The sequence below is a fragment of the Alternaria conjuncta genome (assembly GCF_024043145.1).
Source record: "Alternaria conjuncta strain BMP 0040 chromosome Unknown scaffold_5, whole genome shotgun sequence".
Lineage (NCBI taxonomy): Eukaryota > Fungi > Ascomycota > Dothideomycetes > Pleosporales > Pleosporaceae > Alternaria > Alternaria conjuncta.
In genome coordinates, this window is record NW_026250094.1 from 1,991,487 (window position 1) to 2,013,051 (window position 21,565).

Below are 21,565 nucleotides of genomic sequence, written 5' to 3' on the forward strand. Positions count from 1 at the left end.
CCTTCTTTCTTGTACAATACTCGCATTTACGTCTCCTTTCGAATACCTATGCGAATTGATACGTTCAAACTGACTTTCTACATATGTTGTCGTTGCCGTGATGTTTATACAAGTGGCGCCTCCTTGCTTATTCGCTGCTCAAAGAATCACGTGTGAGCAATGCGTATGTCACGTATCCTCAACTATCCACAGATCCATCACATGAAGCACAGTTTTACATTCAACTACCTACCCCACCCTCACTTCTTACTCGGATTCGGACTAACCGTCCCCTCTGGAAACTTGCGAAAGATATCCGCAATATGATCAATCGGCGCCGCCAACATGCCCATCGGGCCCTCGAAATACGGGTTCTCGCCCGCACTCGGATGGGCTCTCGACGGCACAAACATCTTTGTCCTCCCAAAGTTCTTGGCCAGCGACTCTGAGTTTCCCCGGTTTTCAGAGGAGGATAAGGCGGCTTCGAGGGCGGGTAGGTCGGAGCCTTCTTCTTCGGCAATGTGCACGGAGAGGAGGGACCAGATCTTTTTGAGCTGCGGGATGTAGGTTGAGGATGCGGGATCCATGTTTTGGAACTCTTTGAGGAGGATTTTCACCTACGTGAGTTGTTAGTCAGGGTATGTGAATTGGCATGGAGGGGTGGTATATACCTCATGATGCTGTTTCCGGTCTAATTCCGCATGCGCCTTTCCCTTTGCGCCCATGTACTTCTCCATGGCTGGGTAGACGAGGAGTTCTTCGGCAACAGAGTGCCGGGCTAGCTCCCAGGTGAATTGGTTGCCGTAGCGGGTTGCATGGTCGATGTCGGTGGGGTTGTTGATGATCTCTTTGTAGTAGGTCTCTAGCTTGCGGTGGTCCTTGGTGATGGCTTCTGAGATGGTCGAGTTGAGGGCTACCTGGGTGCGAAGGTAGGCTGGTCTGGTAGCTATGCGGATTGTCTGTGGCCTGAAGGCTGCTCGGGTGAGTGGTGATGCGATGGCACGAGGAGCGAACATTGTGATGGTGTGAGATGATTATTGAGGATTGAGTAGTGAGGATTGAATACAAGGTGTATCAAATCCATTCTCGAGGTAAGTCGCGAGCTTTTGTTTCTCATGGCTATTAACGCGGTGAGACGTCATTCCTTCGCCAGAGGTGCGTTCCTGCACTGTCCAGCTGCTCTCTACCCAGGTGTTTGCGCTTTGGACATACGCGCGCAACTTGTCGGTGATGTCGCACAGTGTAGTGGATGACGATTACCTGCTGCATGATTGGACTGGAAGCAGTGCCCACATGCCGTGTGTTTGGTACCGATAATTGTGCAAGGTGGAGTAGCGTTCCGCGGAACGACGTGTTGATGATGCACGATGCAGCGGATCGGAAACGTCACATTGCCACCATGCCGAAACATGCGAAAGTCTAGAATTCCCATGCCCTTTTTACCCACCACGCTCCACAGCATCCGCGGACTGCAACTGCCACGACGAATGAGCGATTAAGTGTTAGTCTTATCTTTCCAAAAAGGTATTGCCCACTAAAAGCGGTCCTGATTAAACAAATATTGACAGCATCTAATCCACCCAAATTGTCGATACTTGCTGCACTAAGCCTCGAAGCACCAATCCAACTGTCAACTGTCCCTGCACGTGAGGTCGTGGCATCTTACCCCTCTCCTCTACGCGTCAGAGACGCATCAACGTGACAACATACAAAATACCCGTAAAACCCGTTGCCCATGTACGCAGCAATGGCGTGCCCTCTTAAACTCGCACCCGCTGTTGCTTCTTCATGGAGATTCCCACATCTTTACCAAGCAAATTGACCGCAGCCATGTCGACCGGTGCAAACGCTTCCCAGAATGACCCCATGCAACACCCCCTCGAGGCCATCTCTCAGGGTATCCAAAGCGCTACTGGAGAGAAACGTGCGCCAAGGCAGAGCCACATGGGCTCAGCCAACGAGGGACCTGCCGATATAGCTGCGAAGATTACGGGCGCAGTTCAAGGCGGAAAGCGTGAGGATGATGGCCCCTACTTTACCTCCAATGAAGGTATCCCGTGGATTGACCCGTAAGTTGGCTAATTCTTGCATGCCCTGAGGACGTAGTTGCTAACCTCTTATAGCGCACACAGCAAGACTATCGGCGGAATCCCCGTGGCTAGCGATGTCTTCCTCTTCCAGAAGCAGCAGACGTTCAACCGTTCCAAGAACCTTGAGCGTATGGTGCACCCTTGCGGTTCCGGCGCGTTTGGATACTTTGAGTGCACCAAGAAGGTTGACGCTCTTACGGTACGTCTGTCTTGATCATCTCACAACTGCCAAACCTGACTTCCCCTAGAAAGCCAACTTCCTCTCCAGCGTAGGCGAAAAGACACCCATCTTCATCCGCTTCTCGACGGTTACGGTCGGTCGCGAATACCCCGATGAAGCCCGCAACCCCCGTGGCTTCGCCATCAAGTTCTACACCATGGAGGGCAACTATGACATCGTTGGCCTCAACTTCCCTATCTTCTTCTGCCGCGACCCTATTCAAGGCCCAGACGTAATCCGTTCGCAAGCCCGTAACCCAAGGAACTTCCTTCCTGATTACGATGCCATTTTCGATCTGCTAGCAAACACACCCGAGAGCAACCATGCCGGTCTCATGTTCTTCAGTGACCACGGCACTCCCGTTGGCTGGCGCTTCAACCACGGCTACGGTTGCCATACCTTCAAGTGGGTCAATGCTCAAGGCAAATTCGTTTACATCAAGTACCACTTCATTGCCAAGCACGGCCAGAAGCAGTTCACCCAGCAAGAAGCGACACAGATGTGCGGTGAAGACCCAGATTACTCCAAGCGCGATCTGTGGGAGACCATTGAGAAGGGCGAGGAGATCGAATGGACCGCCATGGTGCAAGTCATGGAGCCTGAGGACGCTGATCCCGAGAAGCTTGGCTTCGATCCCTTTGATGTCACCAAGGTCTGGCCGCGCAAGCAGTTCCCCATGCAGGAGTTTGGCCGTCTTGTGCTGAACAAGAACCCTGAGAACTACCACCGCGACGTTGAGCAAGCTGCCTTCTCGCCCGGAAGCATGGTCCCCGGTATCGAAGACTCTCCCGACCCATTGCTCCAGTTCCGCATGTTCTTCTACCGCGACGCGCAATACCACCGCATTGGAGTAAACCTCCACCAGATTCCTGTCAATTGCCCCTTCATGTCGAAGTCTTTCGCGCCTCTCCAGTTCGATGGCCAGATGCGTGTCGATGCCAACCACGCTGGAAACAAGCAATACAACCCCAACAGCTTCGCGCACAAGTTCCGTCCTGATGTTGCTGAGGCGCCGTACCAGGTCTCGGACAACGTTATGAGCCGCAAGAGCCATTACTGGCATGAGGCGAAGAAGAACGAGTACGATCAAGCGAAGGAGCTGTGGAGCAGGGTCATGTCGCCTGAAAGGAGGCAACACACCATCACCAACACCTTCAACATGCTGAAGTTCGTCAAGTACGCTGACATTCAGGTAAGTCTTTGCCCTGTACTTTCTGTAGTACCACCCGTGCTGACACCCTACTAGAAGAAGTACCTCGCGCAAGTGTACAACATTGGTCCCGACTATGCTCAAGGCATCTACGACCTCCTTGCGAGCTCTGACTCGAAGCCGGAATTCCCCTTCTCAGAAGTCGAGAAGCTGTCTGAGTCGGCACACGTGTGGTTCAAGGAGGAGAAGTTCAGGCCTTCGAATGGTACGAGGTTGACTGGATATGCGCCAAGTGGGCCAGTCTACAACTGAGGTTTTGATTGAGGTTGGATATGAATGCTTGCGGAGATACCTAGCGCTGTAATAACCCATCGGCAAGAATGAATCATGAGTTGCGAGAGCTACGCGTGTTCGTAACAATTTGCTCCGATGTTGGCGAGACGGGATCCGTTTATTCGGGTATGACCAGATCCTCTGGACACCATTGCTGCAGAGTGCCTTCCCCAAAAGCAAAGTCATTCTCGATTTGCGTGAAGAGGTATTGATCCGCTTCGTCCAGGGTCCATGACCAAGGCTTAGGGCTGGTGGCGGCTGACGCAGGACCTTCCATATCATGTTGAGTATTACGAATTGCGATGCTATCGATACCTTGTTGCTGCGAAGGCAGTTGCGCAGTAGTGCCGACTGAAGTAGACTGGCCAACATTCCGAGCGGCGCCTCCGTCATCCGCTTCCATAGCTAGTCTTGAGGCCGTTTCTCTGTCGAGATATTGGAAAAATAGCTGTAACACCCAGTTGGTTACTTCCCACGTCTTCTGAAGTTCTTGCAAGCCCAACAGGCACAGCTTGGCTCGATGCTCAGCGAGCGTGCGATTGATGCCGTTCGACCGCCGGAAGTTGACAACATGTATACATAGTGTGTTGAAGAGGTTTGTGATGACGTGCATCTGAGCGTGCCCGATGTTGCCGTCCGGCAGCATATCCTCGACTATGCGCGAGTTGCGCGCTGCTGCCTGTAGCGCTACATTCCCGTCCGCGGATGTGTTGTTGTTCTCGTCTACAACGAAGCTGGTGCGATGGAGCAGAATGAGTAGATTGTTGTACGCGAGATGAAGCATGCTGGCTTGAAAGTTGGGCGGGTCGCCAGCATCGCTATGCAGCTGCATGATACTTGGAAGGTCTTGCCTCCATTTGTAGAGCTCGTTGCGGAGTTTGACTCTCTCCTCGGGCGCGAGGTCCCGTCCCGGCAGATAACCGGCATCCACTACTCTGCCAAGGAAGACCGCCAGCTGCACCATACTTATCGTGTACACAATGAACCTATGGCGGTCTTCGAGAGGAGTGGACGGCGAAAAAGCAGAAGTGAAATCCGCGGAAGACAACGGCTCAATATCGCAATCTTTGTCGCGTATGCGGCACGGTAGCCCCAGAGCTGATGCGCATTGTCGCTCGCGCACATAGATAGCCCACCAAAGCCTCCTCTTGACCCTCGCGCGTCCCTCATCAGTATCGCCTCCGGAACGGTGTAGTGCTCTTGTTTGCGAGAGACTAATAGCTGTGCCTAGCCAATGTCGCGCGTCCTTCTCCAATAGCGCACCGGCTCGCCAAAAGCTCATCAGAAACAGAGCTTGTATGACTTTGACCTTGTCAGTCTCGTAGGTAGAATCGTATAGGTCTTTTGCCCTGATGTAAAAGAACCATTTCGCTCGATGACGGTTTCCCCACCCAAGAGCCTTGAGGGTAGACTCTTCGCAGTGAATAACGCCAATAAACATCATAGCTTGTAAAGACAAGGCGGAGAACGTGAAGTCTTGGTACGAGGCCCAGAAGTCTTTTTCGTCTATGATTGCAAAGTGTGGATGAAACCATTTGAAGTACGCCTGAAGGAGCTCGAGCCGGACCTCGGCGGGAGGAAACGAAAAGGCACCCTCTGCTTGTAGGATCTTCTTGCGCGCAAGACGTCTTTCGGATTCCCATTCTGGTACGAACGATTCTGCTCTAGCAGCGCTTGGAACGGCATGGCGAAAACAGGACTGTCGGCGCTCTGCTGCCGCATCAGATGGCTCGCCAGCCTCCCCTGTCGTTACATAGCGCAAGGAGCTGCTTTCACCAAGGAAAACGGCATCATCTTGGTGAACAGACCCCGTTGTTGGTGGGTTGCTCTGCTGTTCTGCCGATACTGCCGGAGTGTGAAGTTGATATTGGCTTGCGGAAGCGGGCGTTTGGATGTTGACGGGACTGTGGAAGTTCGACGATAGCGACGCGAGAACATGTGACGCGGCCACCTCGTCCTCGTGTCGCTGCGGGCTCAGAGCGGATGTACTTGGTGGGCTTTCCGGGATTAGTAACTGCCACAGAGCGCTCCAAGTGGACATAACTCACGTTCTGCTGCGCGTCTCCGCCTCGGCCCGCGGCTTCCTGATGTGCTTTCCGCGTCTCGATTCACGCGTCTCGCACTCGACGTTGGCGGTTGCGCAGTTGCTACAAGGATGGCGATCCGTGACATCGCACTTGACGCGTCGCGCGTTGCAAGTCACACACGCCAACTTTGCGCGTTTCCGTGGTGGCTCGGACATGTTGCCGAAGCTCGACGTTTGCTTTGATTTGGAAGACGCCGAAGTCGGTTACCAAAATTGTCCATGAAGGGTGACGTTATCGATATCGGCTATCCTTCGGCATCTTCCTCCACCTATCTAGTTGTCGACCATCACTAATTGTCCATCTCGCATCATCAAACTCATAGTGAGCGTTTTCTAGATGCTCCAGGGTGATAGAAAAATAGCCACATCATGACCCCCGTGGCCCGCCGCCTGTTCTCCACGACCTCCTCCCACCGCCAAGCCTCCGCAACAGAAGCATGTAGTGAACTCCTCACCCGTTTCCAAAAAGGGCCCGTCTCGATCCGTAAACAGCTCCTCGATGCAAATCAGCTTCAGCTGCTCTCCATAACGCTCAACCGTACACCCTCCTCTTTCAACCCGCCACCAACCGGCACGCCGATTCCACCCGGCTATCACCTGGTCTATTTCACTCCCTCAATCATTGAAGCCGAATTAGGACTTGATGGCACAGATCACACTGTGAACCCTTTGAGTCCATTTACCAGACGAATGTGGGCTGGCGGCGAGTTGACGTGGGCGCAAGACCGGAACGCATTGCTGAGAGTGGGCCAAGAAGTCAAAGAGACGACGAAACTGCTGAGTGCCGAGCCTAAAACATTGAAGAATGGAGGAGAAATGCTGCTCGTGGGTGTCGAGAAGACCTTTTCAAATGACCACGGTATCACATTAACGGACCGCCGTAATTGGGTATTTCAGCGTGAACTTACACCTGAGAATCCAATAAAAGCACTACCAAAGCCAAAAGAGAAAGAGCTACCTACTGGAAAGCACCAAAGAGATTTTTGCCAAACGCCTACTTCGCTGTTTCGCTTCTCGGCGCTGACGTTCAATGCGCACAAGATACACTACCTACCTGAATGGTGTAGAGAAGTAGAGGGCCACAGGAATGCTGTTGTACATGGACCGCTCAACCTCATCAATATGCTGGACTTTTGGCGAGATACGAGCAAGAATGGAGATACAGAGGCAGTGCCCAAGTCCATAGCGTATCGCGCTATGAGTCCGCTATACGTCGATGAGCCATATCGAATATTGATGCAGCACGAGTCAGGCCCCGAAGGATGGAGAGCGGAAGTATGGGATAGTTTTGGAAAGCAAAGTATGAAGAGCACTATCGTAGAATAGGTGCATTCTTCTATAGGTTTGGCATTAAGGGTATAAGCTAAGTGACAGTCCAAACTATGATGCGGTCTAAATAAGAGCCTAAACACTCATTCCAACGTGGAACCGTAAAGTCGTTACTTCAGCATCGTACAGTCTTACATTCCTCCAGAACGGCTTGATTAAGCCCACTTACCCAGAACACTCATGAGCACAAGACCGCAAACGAGTGCGAACAGAGCACTGATGGTCCTGGCAGCACCTGCATTGAGCAGTTTTCCGTGCATCCAGTCCCTTGCCAACATCTCCACAAGTCCAACCCACGTCAAAATACCAGCGGACAGTGCATCGAGGGTTCCAATGGCGATGATGGTGCTAGGGTCGTTGCCGTTGAAGTGGTCTAGCGTTCCGATACCGATGGCCATGCCGATGGGCGTAATAAGCGCAAATATTCCACACATGAGGAGCTTCTGTGCTGTTCCAGCAGCAGCTTTGGGGAGCTCAGCGATGCAAGTTCCAAGAGCGATACCTTCGAACATTTGATGGAAGAGGATAACAATGAAGAGGGTGATGAAGAATCCATCGCTTGCGACGACAAGGGTGATACCGATGAGGATGGAGTGGAAGATGATACCCGCCTCCAGGTTCATTACATTGATCTTCTCTTCCATGGGAGTAGCCTCGCGCATCGGACCATGGGCATGAACAATTCCATGACTGCGATTGAAGTCATGAGTGGGCTCTGCCGAAGGGGAGCTGTTTCCGGATTTGTCTCCACTAGCTGCCACCTCGGTGCTGGGAGCAGTGTGTTTTCCCTGGCGCCACTGGACAAAGCGCGCACCAAGGTAGTCGACCAGGAAGGACAGCATCAACCCAGCCATGAAGATGGCAGCGGTTGTGGCTTCGTACTCCAGAACACCCAGACATTGGTTTGCGAACATGAGCTGGGCATGGGTGAAGAGATGGACGAAGGCTGTGGAGATGACGATACCGGTTCCAAACTGCTTGAGGACAACGAAGATGATGTTGTTTGCGCCAACGAGGTTGAATTTCCGGGTCAATACGGGTGTAAACACACCAAGTCCACTAGTAAAGAGAATGACGAAGAGCAGACCGACTCTTAGGGGGATGTTGTAGTCGCGCTGGGGAGCATCGCAGTTGACTTCGGATTCGCTTCCACCGACGCAGTGCTCAACACCGGCATGATCGTGGCAATGTCCTTTGCTTCCTGCTGGCTCGCTTTCAGCAGCTGACTCTTCTCCCGTATGCGAGGAGCCTTCTGTCGATTCTTCAGCCTCTGTCATGAGTAGGACATCTTCGCCGGCGTCGTCGACGCAGTATCTTCTCAAGTCAGCATCTCGTCAGACATCATGATGGATGGTACCTACGTGTCGGTTTGGTGCTTGTGACATTGCGTGTACTCTGCTTGGAATTCTTCTGTCGCAGTGGGCCCGACTACCTGGTATTCATCTGAGCCGAACATGCAATAGCTGTTGCAAGTTAGCGCCAAACTCTACCAGCCGAAGTTGACAACGGATACACATACAGAACAGTGTTATGGGGATGGCATGATGACACAGCCGTTATGGAGGGGGTTCCGGTAGTGAAGACGGTGGTAGTCGCGCCAGCTTGAGTAACAGTGACGGTGGGTGTTTGCGCAGCGGCAGAGCCCGCAAGCAGTAGGACTGCAGCAGAGAGGGTAGAGCGCATGGCTGAATGAATGTTCAGGGTCTACCGGATGTGTTTAACGAGCGAACCGAAGGGTGTAAAGCTGTTCAAGGTGATACCAGCTCAGGCCCTTGATATATCGACTTCGTTCAAGCTTTTCGTCGTGTCAGCGGAGTGGAACGCATGTACCGTGATGGGGCAAGGCAGCCCCCCACAAGGATGCCGCGAAGAATTCTTCGGTATCCATTTGTCTCTGGGCTTGCCGTTGCTTCACACTGAGCGCCACGGGCGGTCTTGGCATTGAGTACCCTGTTGGATGGTTTACCTTGGCATAAGTCTTGTCTCGGAGCAAACGTCGAATCAGAGGCCACACAAACCGAGTCTTTGCTTTTCGGTAGGCGGCTTCGCTACTGATGCAGTAGGTGGGTGGGATAGCGCAATTATTTAGGTGGCGGAGGTCTTGGCGAGGTATGTTGGGGATGCATCCGTAGTAGCCGTGACCTCCACGGCTAGGAGAATCTTCGGCGCATAGCACTAACACCAGGTCTGACAACTCCAACATTCCGATGAATCTACAAGCGTTGAGGTTAGTATCATTTTTCGTCGTTCAACCTTCAGAGCTTGCAATATGGCAGTCATCTGAATGTTTCCAGTAAGAATTGTTGAAGCTGCCTAAGAGTTGTACAGGGAAACAGGTTGCATAACTGCCAGCCCGGTTGGAGAACAGTGACTCGATAATCATCGTACTTCTACCTTTGGTTCACTCTCAACATGACATATCGCGTGGGAGGCCGCTTCGGAACAAAGCGACCACCCACATCAATGTCTTCGGCCTTCCCGAACGCAGGTAATCCTCCCGACAACATGTTCCTGGGTGGGAGAATTTCTCGCCATTGGGCGCCCATCATGGTACTTACATACCCATAAATCCACGTTCTGAGTGGAAAACATGTCGCCCAGGCCCCCATGCACCTCCATGCCAAGCTCAACCATTCGAATTGTACGTCAGGCCAAGGTATAGATCAGCCTCCAGATCCGTGTAGTGTAGCATTTGCATCTCCGGAAAGGTGATAGACCGGGAGTATACCGGTTGATGTACCTGCGGCTGCAGCCATGAGGCGTTTTTTCTTCACGTCTCGGCGGTCGAGGTTGCGGGGACGTCGGTACATGAGCACCGAGAGGAACAGTCCTCAGTGGTGAGATGTCATTCTGGTAGAATATAAAGAGGCCTGTAGCTCGTCTGCAAGTATCTCCATCAAGCATCCGGCAACCAGCTTCTCGGGACACTCACTGAACTCCAGTTCGCATATCAACTTCCAAGACCTCTTCAAAGTCTCTCAGATCAACCTCACAATGGCTGCTCGTGCCTCTGCTCTCATGCTCCTTGGAGCTTCCGCCGCCATGGCCGGACCCCTTGCCCTTCGCCAGGCTACCGTCACCGTCACCCACACCGCCGAGGCTGCTCCTGCTGCTACAGCTTGGGATGCCGGTGCTGTCCACCAGTTCCCCATCCACGCCTCTTGCAACGCTACCCAGCGTAGCATGATTCAGAAGGGTCTTGATGAGACCATGACCATCGTCAGCCATGCCCGCGACCACATCCTTCGCTTCGGCAACAACTCCGAGGTCTACACCAAGTACTTTGGCGACGCTCCCACTGGTGAGCCCCTTGGTTGGTTCACCAAGATTGCCGACGGCGACAAGTCTGGCATCCTCTTCCGCTGCGACAACATTGACGGCAACTGCGACCAAGAAGGTTGGGCCGGTCACTGGCGCGGCTCCAACGCGACTTCCGAGACTGTCATCTGCGACTTGTCCTACGAGATCCGCAGGCCTCTTTCCACCATGTGCATGCTCGGATACGACGTCGCCAATGGCGCCACCAACACTTTCTGGGCTTCCGACCTTCTTCACCGTGTTCTCCACCTCCCCCAAGTCGGTGAGGGTGTCGTCGAGCACTACAACGACGAGGAAGAGGAGAAGTACCCCGGAACTCTCGCTCTTGCCAAGAACAACGCTACCTACGCCGCGAGGAACAGCGACACTCTGCAGTACTTTGCTCTTGAGGCTTACGCCCATGACATCGTCGTTCCCGGTGTTGGCTGCCCTGGCACTTACACCCCTCTTGAGGAAGAGTCTTCCACTGTTGCCACCAGCACTGCTTCCGCCACCGCCTCTGCGTCTGCTGCTCCTGCCTCTGCATCCGCTGCAGCTACCTCCTCTGCCGCTGCTGCCCCCGCTGAGGCCTGCGAGCCTCACGATGACCACTGGCATTGCCCTCCCGGCGTTCCTGAGCCCACCTCTCCTCCTGCTTAAGCGTTTACGACATGATAGCCGCACATATGGCTACGAATAACGGACTTACTTGACTTTGTCATCGAGCTCCTACATGATTCATAGAAGATCGCGATAGACATTAATGATAATCCAATTTCATCATGATGTTAATTGGTATATGCTTGTGATTTGTGCGATCAGTTTATTGAGTCCGCCATGCTGTACAACTCCAATCATCCCCGATACCTAGGTAGGCCTGCTCCTGGTGAGCATGGCATCCTATGCAGTTCGGTTTCGTAGACTCAAAATCATGTCTTTCAGTCCACGCCGCGCGTAGATGATCAATTGTCACGCTGTGAACCAGACGATGTTAGTATTGGTGTGAGCTCGACGCGTTGTTGGGATGATGGAATGGGTGAGGAAGCAAGCCACCCCACATAACCCCACTTACGTCAATTACGTAGGGTCAAGCTCAGACCCGAAACTACGTCAACAGGTATTGACCCAGCAAGCACTCCTTAACACCCTTCTCTCGCTTCTTCAGGGTACAGTCACCGATATTATGGCAGAAGCATCGACTTCTTTGAGAAGGTGGTCACTTTTTCTTCGTCCGGTACTCATCCCAAACCTCGAGCATGAAAACTTCCATTATTATGTGCAGGGGCTGAAACGCCTAGCTGAATTAGATGGTGAAAATATCATGAAAGAAGATGTAGATGGGAAGATTGAGGAAGATGCGCAACGAATATGGAACGAATCTCGATTCGATCCGCGCAAAGTTGGGGAGGAGCAAGCACGCCAAAATACCTCGCAGTACCTCGAAGAAAACGAATTCCACTTCCGCGATGCGAAAGCTAATATCGAGATGTTTCTCAAAGGAAGGTTTCCTTGTGGTATTCGGGCTTGCGACAAGATCAAGCACCTCCGCGTCTACATCCGTTGTGAAGAATTCCTGAACTGGGCGGGCTGGGACGAAGAGGATGAGGATTGTGGAGATGCCGGAGCGCAAGAAACTGATGAGGATTTTCCATGGGAAGAGCGCGAGAACAATGTCTATGACGACAAGGTCTATCGCGTGGCCAAAGCCTTTTCGAGGATACCCTTCCCTTCGCGACCACACATCACCATGGTAATAGTGACTCCGTTTGGCCTCTACGGCGCCGAGGGTGTCGAGGAAGAGCGGGTCTTATTCAACTTCATCGAAGCGACACTCGAGACCTATCATGACCTCAAGAGTACTGGTGCGACAGTGACAGTCAGCACGATAGAAGCCGACGACGCCGAGGAAGAGCATGCATCGACGGCCTCCGCGCTAGACTTTGAAATCACATGGCTGTATGAGCTAGAAGAGCAAAAGTTTAAAGAAGTACGTTGGATTGTTGGCTGGTCTTCTTGCTACTATACTAACGTTGAGCAGAGATGGAATGCGCGGGAGTATCCCCGCTACGCTTATCCCAAGGAACCAGCACCACCCCACTATGCTACGTTACTAGCTCGCTCTCATGAGCTTCATGACCAGCGGTTAAGGGAGGGAGAAGACGAACTGCAGAGAAGAGTCGCAATATGGAGAAACACAGCGCCTGGCGACATGGACAAAGAACGTCGGCATCTCAACAAAATGGCTGGAACGGTCGGCACCGCTCTCTAGAGCGTTTCCTTCACGCATCTCTACGTCTATGATGACTTGGGCGATATGCATTCGAGAAATTGCTTAGGCCAGTACAGTAGCACTTTGCGCAATCATGTCGGTGTTTACCGTGATCTCTATAGTCATCAAAGGAATGACAAGTAAATTCCAGGCTTGTTGACCCGGGGGAAGCCTACCTACCTAGGTAGTCTAACTTTATGTTCGGCACAGAACATTTATGCATGCGACGTCATTTTAACAACCGAAATCTGCACTACTTTGTTGCAGCTGTAATAGTCGCTACGATTCTACGGTACATGCGACGATGGCTGGGCAGCTACCCAGATGCTCTCAGACTGCCGCCTCTCGCTATTGGACCCTGCTTCCGGCGCAAGTAGTCTTGGAGGCCAGCACAAGTTTCTTTGTGCCTTGAAACCCAACGAAGAATTACGGTGCGCCTTTGTCTTAGACTGTGGCCTGGGCTTGACCCGGGCTGCCCTGAAACCAAGACACGACTCCGCGACTTATCTTGACCTTCATCCTTTGAACTTTATCAACTCCATTTGTAGACACTTGCGTCGTCGAGAATACGTCTTCTCTTGTTACTTCCAAGGAACGATCATCGCGCAGGTGCAATGACGAGCTCACTCAAGAGAGGGCTGATCGACGACTGCGAAGATGATGTACTGGACGACCTAGGGGCTAAGAGGAATCGACTCAACAGGTAAGCTTTACAGATCGAGGAATAACGAGTTACTGACTATACACAGCGATCCAAACTCTCGAATTTTGAGAAATGGAACCGATGATATCAGGCAAATTGCTAGGAACCTCGAGAATGCTCTGGGAGGTGCTGCAGAATTGCGTCTCATGATCTACGAGTACCTATGCCACGAGGACGATGGTATTCACATACCGAATCTTGACCACGAATTCTTCCATGAGCACGATACAGGAGATGTAGTGAGTTTGGTGTTCTTTGAAGAGGACTATTGGCCTCTCCAACTCTGTCTGGTCGAGAAAGAGGAGATTGTTAAAGAACGGCTGGCAGCTTTGAGAGCGGTTTTCATATTTGACCCCAAGCTATGCGGTTCTCAAATGGCTCTGGAAATCACCGAGACCTTCTTCAAGACGAACGTATTCCACCTCCGCGATGCACGACATATGAGCGAATTTATCAACACACCTTTCCCGTGCGGATCTATTCCCAGAGATCATGTCCGGAACATCGTCGTGTACGTACGATTCGAGGACTTCCTCGAAGAAGCTGGTTGGAACGTGCGTACATATGATGAAGAGCCCCAGGTACCACCCCCACATTTCGTCTGGAGGGAACACGGTGTATACAACAAGTTCCGCCGCGACATTGCTTTCATCCGGCAAATTTCGTTTGCCAAAAGCCCAAAAGTCACTTTAGTTATGGTCACACCATTCAGTCGATGGGACGCGAAAGATCTTGACGAGGAGCGTATCACGCTTAATTTTCTGGAGGTCATATTGCCGACCTACAGACATCTGAAGAATAGCGGATCAGAGACGAAGGTCATATCTAAAGAGATTGACTCACTGAATGAAGAATTTTGGTACCACCGCGAGGAAGAAGACGTCACTTGGCAAGCCGAGATCGCTGCCGAAATTTTTGCTCAGGTAAACGCAGTCAACTCCATTTGTTCAGTGCTATACTCACGTCTTCATAGGCTCCAGTCGCCAACTATGTCTATCCCGGTAGTGAGGAAAAGACGCCGCAGCGCATCCGCTTGGAAGAATATGTGAAGGAAGCTGCTGCACAACGCACAGGCTAGTGGTAGCCTACGATATGAGGCAAAGAGGGTCTTGAGACAGTGGCGACAACAATGAAAGCGAGAGAAGCCTGGGCGTTCGCAGATGGGTGAATTGACTAGGGCCACGAAGTGAACGTCTGCGTGGACATTCCTCACTCATATAAATTTGCGGGCTCATTGCTCATTCCCCAATACCTCTCATCCATTGCGCTCCCTCAACTGGATTCAAATTTCAACCCAACCAAGATGCAGCACCACGGAACCCAAGCAAAGCTTACTTCACCTCTGGACGCAGATATGTCTCCTTCGACCAACATGGAAGCATTGTCTGGTTTACCAGAGGAGCTGCTCGATGATATCACGGGATATATGACAAAACCAAGCGACCTCGCTCATATTTCCCTCGCGTCGCACCAGCTGCGACGTATCGCGAACGAAAAGCTCTACACAAACCTTACCCTCAACGAGCGTTACTCGGGAAGCTACCACTGCGCGGTCGAACAAGTCTTCTCCTTTGCGCTCGCACTTCTTCACCGGCCTGAACTAGCGTCTAGCGTTCGCAAGCTCTCGATGAGTCTTATAAGAGGGCAGTCAACCTCGCCTCCCAAATGGTCATCTGACGACATCGCTAAAGCACTACGAGTGATCGACGACATGGGTACTAAAGGCACTGGTTGGGCCATCCGTGTGCCAGACTGGAAAGCGCGCTTACTTTCTGGCGACGGCAAAGCTTGTGGTGGTCTCATTCTCGCTTTACTTCCAAATCTGGTCGAGCTGGAGATAGAGATCCTTTCCACTATGCCTGACTTTCGTGTAGCGGACGACGATGTGGAGTATAACGAACGCATTGTATGGTCCCATCAGCGTTACGCAGAGGATCCTCTCGACAAACTCTTTGGAAAGCCTGGGTACTATCTCTTGGAATTTCTAAAACTCAAACGCACCGATCCGATCATGTCCTCTCGGATGAAAGGATTCCTCAACGCAAGAATTAGGAACCTTGTCAACAGACCAGCTTTGGATTTATCCCAGATCTGTGGCCTCAAGAAACTCGAAACTTTGCGGTTCTTCGGCAGCCATCTTGACAAGAATTGGTGTACTCTGCCGAAGCTGCAGTGCTTAGAGGTCGCGCGAGAATGCAGGGTCCCCGCTTCATTCGTCGCTCCTGCTGTTGATACTCTTCAACTTGAGCTCCCCAGCTGTGTAGCAAAGGAAGTTGATCACAACGGAGCGCTTCATGCCGGTTTTCTTTCGGCCACATCGTTCCCACGGTTGGAACATCTCTCCATCCAGCTCACCAACTTCCACTCGTCTGGCGGCTTCTCTATTGTCAAGCCTATCCTTAAAGACTCCAAGCGTGCAAAGAGTAATAGGATGATGTACTACCTTTCCCGGGTTGCGCCTAGCCTCAAGACCCTCTCAGTGAGTGCGTACGATAGCTTCGACCAAGAGTTCTTGAAGTGGATGGGGCCGATCCCCACCTTTGCTTTCTTCAAGCAGCTGGAAACCCTTACTATACCACAAGTTCTTCTTCTTGGCGATGGTTTTCCGAATCCTTGCAAGCTTCTTCCTGCTAGTATCCAGGTGATTGAGCTTCTTCACCCAAGCGTCAAGGCCTTTGCTTGGCTCGACGCGCTCAACAAAGCTCACCACTTCTTCCAGGACCTGAAAGCTGTGTATCTGATCTTTGAAGACGCCCAAGACGACCAGTGCGTCACGATGTACGAAAAATACAGCGATTGGATGGTGGGTCGCGAGATGCACTACGAAGTGATCCTGCAATGTCCTCCTGCCGAGCGCGCGATATGCGACACAGTACCGGACGAGGAAGACCCACGAGCTTATCGAATATGGGCACGCGCTGATGAGCGGGTAGTACCATCTTTTGACGATGAAGAAGCCTTTCCAACACTTGTGTCATTCACCAATGACTCAGAAGCAACCCAGAGACGGCAAGCTAGCCACACTCTCCGCATCTCATACGCCTCATACGCAAAGGACTGGTATCAAAGTATACGTATCGCGACTCCGAGGACCTCCAAACAAGTAGATAATGACTCGACCGTTTGAGGACTTCACTATTGGCGTGCGTTCTCGCAGCGGCGGTGTTACTATCATCAGTGGGCACTGCTAGGCGGAGGAAATGCAAAAGATTTATTACAAGATGCCAAAAAACAAACAATGCGGCGAATGAGGTATACTAGAAAATGAATGCCAGTGTCATTCACCAAGTGCTTGTGATAGCTTCCATACGTGACCTCAAACTGTTTGGCCCAAGTGACCCTCTTCTGCAACATCGTCACCCAGCTTAGGAGTTTGTGGTTCTTCTTGGGAGATAACGGGTGCCCGAATCTGTCCATGCTCATCCAGGTATGACGCATCGTCCCTCAGGAGCAGAATCGCATTTGGCTGAACCTTCCATGCTTCCTTTGGGTTGAGAATGAAGTCGATGGTATCGGTCGTGCAATGATTGCCGGTGTCTGTTTTCAGGTAGTGCCAGGCCTGCGGGCCGGGTGCCTCGCGGTTCGGAGTCTCAAGGCAGAACCTTATCTAAGGCACGCTAAACATCAGTACACTACTCGTCGGCACCACAGTCGTCTTTCGAGTGACTCACCCCACGGGTGTTGCTCGGTGGGAGCTGTTGTCTGTACATAACCCACTCCGCCATCCCAGTACCCAGTCCGTAGTGGCTGAGGACAAGGTCGACAGCGAAATAGAGGCTAAAGGCGCCGAGGATCATGACAGAGAACGCACACCAAAGACAGCAGAAAGCCGCTGCTCCTTTAAAAGCTGATCTGCTTTCGGAGAATGAGTATGATCCAGACGAGGTGTTAGCTCCATCCACTTCGCCCCAGAAGCCTAGTCTTGACTCTTCATCATCGTCGTCATCGGTGGGAGGATGGAGGAGTTGATGCGCGTTGGTACCATAGCTGTTGTCATTGGAAAAAACACCGGTATCTGTCGCTTCTTGAACAGCTGCAGATTCACGGAAGTATGCGAGCAATGAGACATGCGGCAAGGCGACATCGGCGTCTGTGTTCGAATTCGACATTCCGGTTACGTTCGATATGGTGAAACCGATGCAAGAGATGCGTGTATATAATGTGTGATTCCAAAAAGAGACCAAAATCGATGGATGCAGCAGTGCCAATTGCAGTTCTCCGGGTTTTCGCGCGGGTCGATGATGGGAAGAAGTACAAGAGAAAGACATGACAAGGATAGAACTCTTAGCTTCGCACAGCCGTCGCATACGGCGAGAAAGTGCGCTCGGTGATCTAAAAAGGTATGTGGAAGGTATCGGCACCGTAAGGTCGGTGGCGGTGGAGTGATTGCCGCATATAGTAGGAGATGGGGATATCGCGCGTGGACGAACAAGGAGGAGGAAGTCGCGAAGGAATGTCACTAAGTGAAGTCCATAAACTAAAGAAAAAGACTGTATGCAATATTGTAAGACATGGCGAAAAGGCTCAACTGAGTATCACAGCAGGAAAACCCGTTACGCTCGAGAGCCGAAAGGAAGAGCTGGTTGACTTGATCCCGCGTTACCAGTACTACTGGCTGTTGACGAGAAGCTTGCGAATCCACCCGAAGCACGTGGAGGAAGGCTTCCGAACAAGCTTCCTGTGGCTGGAGTACTAGAGGTAGTTGCACCTGGCGTATGAGCGTAAGAGGCAAACCCAGTGGTTGTCACAGGAGCGTTGGAAGAAGCGGAAATCGCGTTGGAACCGGAGGTGGGCGGACCAGCGGTAATAACCAGATGAGAAGCCGTGTGAGCGGCACCTGCAGACGAGACAAACTTCTGAGGGCTTGCAGATTCCATCTTCCTGGGCCAGGATTTGAGAAGCAGAAAAGCCAACTCATCGATGGTGTCTAGCTTGGATTCCAGCCCGGGCAACTCGGTGATGTCCACCTTAAAATATGTCCGGAAAGCCTGCACTATCTCGTCTCGAAGACCGCGGTTGGTCTCTGGGGTGTTGCTATACGTGAGCTGTACTGCGGCGATGAAGTCTTCCGAATCAACGTGGTGATCCAGGCTCTCGCGAAACTTGGTCTTTGCAAGTCGGCTAAGCCCCTTCACCTGATATTTATCAGCGAGCGCATACATGCTCGCGTGTATTGTAAGCGGACTAGTGATTTCGATGCTGTTGTCGGGCTTTCGGTGGCTGACGTATTGGGACGCTTTCTTCTGCTGCTCTACTTGCAATTCCGCCTGCTCGATATTCTTGAGGTTCAACGCGAGGCAAGCGCATTGATCATGAGGCTGAGAGCTTCCCCATACATCTCTGCGGAGGTGGTGAGCGGGCGCCGCTGCTGTGTTGAGGTCATATTGCTTGAGTTGTTCGAACGCGGCGATGCCAATGTCGTCGGTGGGATCGTAGTCACCCAGATACAGGTAAGCGATTAAGCGTCGGATCATGTCTGGATCATCGTCCGGCAGATCGATACGTCGTTCATCAGCTTCCTGTCCAATGTCAATACGGGAGGTTGGCGCGAAACGCTGCGGATTGACCTTTCCAGCGAATTTGATATTATTCGCGAAGAACTCGCATGCTGAGCCAACCACAACGGAATGCACATCGAATGTCGAGTTGCCGCAGCTGATAACTAAGTCGGTGAAGTCACCATTCTTGTAAGCCCTGAACTATGTCAGAGGCGGATACGGATGCTGCCGTGGGCGCGTAAGTGTGGTGCGGAGAACTTACCTGAGGATGTGAGGCGGACAACTGAAAGGCATTTTACACATCGGTGAGCTTGAATTCGAGGTTCTCGAGGGAGGAGCGACGCGTTGGACGCGTCCATCGTGAGATTACGCCGACGCGACGCATGGGCACGAATGTGGCTCGCCAGCAGCCCCTTCTTGAACAGATAAGCGATAGATGTGCTCTCCAGACTTTACCACATGCAGCAGTGCTGCGCAGGGAGCGAAATACTGCATTACTAATGACGCAACGTGAAGCTGTTCGGGTCCGGAGAATTAATGCATGCAGGTGTCAGCGCGAACCACGCTAGCGCTAGGGCGTCGTCGGGTCCCCAAGACCAACACCGTCTTATATCATACTCTTCCCCGCCGGTTAGATAGCGAATCTTTTCTGCGTTCCCGACAGAAACTCTCAGCCTACCCAAGAGGCATTCACGACCTTTCCGCACGATGACGCCGTCGACAAAACCGGAGCCTGGATGACCCCTGCCCATTATCACGGATGCGCATAATCAACATCTCGACTCTGACAACCTCCCGGCCATCTGGTGTACTGATCTATTAGTCTTCATGTCTTCTATGTATCTATCGCCGGTCGGTCCCTTTTCTATCATCCCGACAAGGCCGGGAACGCCAGACTAGCATCTTCCGAGGACACATCTTCCAACCTCTTCATGGCTTCTACAGATAGGCCTGAGAGGCGCAACTGTTCAAGCCTGTCTGGCAGTATCTCCCCAATTCTCTTCCTCGACACCAGGCCACGCTCCAAAACTCCTTCAATGGGTATTTGAAGGTGCTTCATTTGGTTGAAGTGGGCCAGGCTTGTTACCGGCTCCAGGTACTTGAAGCAATGCGGATCTGTGCCGGCTTTCTTGATGCACAGCACTTCTAGTGTCTGCGATACTGCAGCCATAGTTTCGATGAGGATTTCCATGCTTCCCCGCGCATCATTCCCAAGAATATCAGCCTCGATCTGATTTGGCCCTGGAGCTAAGCACTTGTTGCTGATGTTGATGGTGAGCGATCGCAGGCAGGGCATTCGCTGAAAGAGTTTGGGTAGATCTTTGTATCTCCGGTCGTCGTTAAGAAAGACCTCGGTGGTCAGATTCAGCACCAGTTCTTCAACCCTGGAGACACCTGCTGATGCAGTATCCCAATCGACGCTACAGTGAAGGCCAAGGGTGACAGCCCTCAGGCAAGACAACGCCAGCCAATCCCAGCTGATATGACGAGCATGCAGATGCAGCTTCCGGGGCGCCTTCAATCCTGGGTTCATGGCGATATCGAGGGGGTGTGACCCAGCCTTGACTGGAAGCCTGCACTGTACGCTACATGCATGGCCATAACGACCGCTGTCGAGCTCATGCAGGCTACCGTTGGAGATGATTTGCAGATCGAGCTCTTTCAAGTTCGGGAGAGAAGCAAGGAGGAGTGCCGCAATCTGTGTCTCGCCCATATACACGCGTGTGTGCTGGAAGAAGCCCTGGAGTACTGGATTGCCAGCCGCGGACAATGTGGTGAATGGGATCTCGACAAGATGGATGATGGGCCGCAGCGTGAGTTGGGCTACTGCGCGTGCTAGGTCAGGACGACTGAAGAGGGTGTGAGCCAGTCGGGCAATTTGTCGCGGCATGGCATTGTCGGTGTAAGAGATCGTGGGGTATCCATGGAGTGCCTCCTGCGCCATGGAGCCGATATGTCTGGCAGCCAAGCTGAGGTTATGAAGAACGACTTCGGGGACTTGGGCGACGACCTGGAGGAGGAGCTCGTCGGGGAGCCTCTTCAACGGAAACGAGTCAGCGACGGCCGCTTCATCTACACACAAATCTGTTAGCTTCGGAGTCCCCTCTGGAGCATTCATTACGATTGACGGTGGGTTGAGGTTATCGGTCATGGCTGAGGTTGGTCAAGCAGGCAAGGTTCTCACAAGAGATGGAGATGGTATCGTGCCTGTGAAGAGTGCAGCGTTGGATGCAAGGATTCGCAAAGTAGAAGGGCGCGATGAGCAATGAACGATGAGCGACATTGTACGCAAACGCCGCGTCGACTCCGATACCGCAAACGCACACCTCACTGCCAACATGATCATCGTCGCATGCCCCTCTCGGTACACACGTGGTCTAAGACTCGAGGCTTACCGACCGAACATATCGTCACCTTACGACTATATGTTGCATGGCAAAGAGAGGCGACGATAATGGAATTTCGCGATACTCGGAGGGTGCGATTCTTACCACGCTCATGCCGACTACCATTTCGAGTACTTCCCACATTTCTTTGACAGCTAGGCACTACCACCATTGATCTCATCTTCGTATATTTCTCGAAAGCAGAGCGCCTCCTTACTGCGCTC

General features: G+C 52.2%; 12 protein-coding genes across 12 annotated transcripts; 6 read left to right on the forward strand and 6 right to left on the reverse strand.

Annotated features, from left to right (window-relative positions):
• Positions 1-239: 239 nt before the first annotated feature.
• J4E85_004301 (uncharacterized protein) lies at positions 240-995 on the reverse strand (the record flags this gene model as incomplete). The annotated part of the gene is made up of 2 exons (XM_051468560.1): positions 240-596; positions 651-995. The coding sequence occupies 2 exons, from the start codon at positions 993-995 to the stop codon at positions 240-242; spliced, it is 702 nt and encodes a 233-aa protein (XP_051328152.1).
• An 814-nt stretch (positions 996-1,809) lies between these two features.
• Positions 1,810-3,751, forward strand: J4E85_004302 (uncharacterized protein; the record flags this gene model as incomplete). Its single annotated transcript, XM_051468561.1, has 4 exons — positions 1,810-2,048; positions 2,103-2,268; positions 2,318-3,481; positions 3,536-3,751. The coding sequence occupies 4 exons, from the start codon at positions 1,810-1,812 to the stop codon at positions 3,749-3,751; spliced, it is 1,785 nt and encodes a 594-aa protein (XP_051328153.1).
• Positions 3,752-3,890: 139 nt separating this feature from the next.
• On the reverse strand, positions 3,891-6,014 carry J4E85_004303 (uncharacterized protein; the record flags this gene model as incomplete). Its single annotated transcript, XM_051468562.1, has 2 exons — positions 3,891-5,769; positions 5,821-6,014. 2 exons carry the CDS (start codon positions 6,012-6,014, stop codon positions 3,891-3,893), a joined length of 2,073 nt encoding a protein of 690 aa, XP_051328154.1.
• A 213-nt stretch (positions 6,015-6,227) lies between these two features.
• Positions 6,228-7,184, forward strand: J4E85_004304 (uncharacterized protein; the record flags this gene model as incomplete). Its single annotated transcript, XM_051468563.1, has 1 exon — positions 6,228-7,184. One exon carries the CDS (start codon positions 6,228-6,230, stop codon positions 7,182-7,184), a length of 957 nt encoding a protein of 318 aa, XP_051328155.1.
• A 158-nt stretch (positions 7,185-7,342) lies between these two features.
• Positions 7,343-8,870, reverse strand: J4E85_004305 (uncharacterized protein; the record flags this gene model as incomplete). Its single annotated transcript, XM_051468564.1, has 3 exons — positions 7,343-8,501; positions 8,549-8,650; positions 8,707-8,870. The coding sequence occupies 3 exons, from the start codon at positions 8,868-8,870 to the stop codon at positions 7,343-7,345; spliced, it is 1,425 nt and encodes a 474-aa protein (XP_051328156.1).
• A 1,311-nt stretch (positions 8,871-10,181) lies between these two features.
• Positions 10,182-11,144, forward strand: J4E85_004306 (uncharacterized protein; the record flags this gene model as incomplete). The annotated part of the gene is made up of 1 exon (XM_051468565.1): positions 10,182-11,144. One exon carries the CDS (start codon positions 10,182-10,184, stop codon positions 11,142-11,144), a length of 963 nt encoding a protein of 320 aa, XP_051328157.1.
• Positions 11,145-11,805: 661 nt separating this feature from the next.
• J4E85_004307 (uncharacterized protein) lies at positions 11,806-12,753 on the forward strand (the record flags this gene model as incomplete). The annotated part of the gene is made up of 2 exons (XM_051468566.1): positions 11,806-12,471; positions 12,523-12,753. 2 exons carry the CDS (start codon positions 11,806-11,808, stop codon positions 12,751-12,753), a joined length of 897 nt encoding a protein of 298 aa, XP_051328158.1.
• Positions 12,754-13,367: 614 nt separating this feature from the next.
• J4E85_004308 (uncharacterized protein) lies at positions 13,368-14,534 on the forward strand (the record flags this gene model as incomplete). Its single annotated transcript, XM_051468567.1, has 3 exons — positions 13,368-13,456; positions 13,503-14,379; positions 14,430-14,534. 3 exons carry the CDS (start codon positions 13,368-13,370, stop codon positions 14,532-14,534), a joined length of 1,071 nt encoding a protein of 356 aa, XP_051328159.1.
• Positions 14,535-14,759: 225 nt separating this feature from the next.
• Positions 14,760-16,583, forward strand: J4E85_004309 (uncharacterized protein; the record flags this gene model as incomplete). The annotated part of the gene is made up of 1 exon (XM_051468568.1): positions 14,760-16,583. One exon carries the CDS (start codon positions 14,760-14,762, stop codon positions 16,581-16,583), a length of 1,824 nt encoding a protein of 607 aa, XP_051328160.1.
• Positions 16,584-16,772: 189 nt separating this feature from the next.
• J4E85_004310 (uncharacterized protein) lies at positions 16,773-17,253 on the reverse strand (the record flags this gene model as incomplete). Its single annotated transcript, XM_051468569.1, has 2 exons — positions 16,773-17,058; positions 17,174-17,253. 2 exons carry the CDS (start codon positions 17,251-17,253, stop codon positions 16,773-16,775), a joined length of 366 nt encoding a protein of 121 aa, XP_051328161.1.
• A 756-nt stretch (positions 17,254-18,009) lies between these two features.
• J4E85_004311 (uncharacterized protein) lies at positions 18,010-19,257 on the reverse strand (the record flags this gene model as incomplete). Its single annotated transcript, XM_051468570.1, has 2 exons — positions 18,010-19,150; positions 19,217-19,257. The coding sequence occupies 2 exons, from the start codon at positions 19,255-19,257 to the stop codon at positions 18,010-18,012; spliced, it is 1,182 nt and encodes a 393-aa protein (XP_051328162.1).
• A 565-nt stretch (positions 19,258-19,822) lies between these two features.
• J4E85_004312 (uncharacterized protein) lies at positions 19,823-21,106 on the reverse strand (the record flags this gene model as incomplete). The annotated part of the gene is made up of 1 exon (XM_051468571.1): positions 19,823-21,106. The coding sequence occupies one exon, from the start codon at positions 21,104-21,106 to the stop codon at positions 19,823-19,825; it is 1,284 nt and encodes a 427-aa protein (XP_051328163.1).
• Between the last annotated feature and the right edge of the window lie 459 nt (positions 21,107-21,565).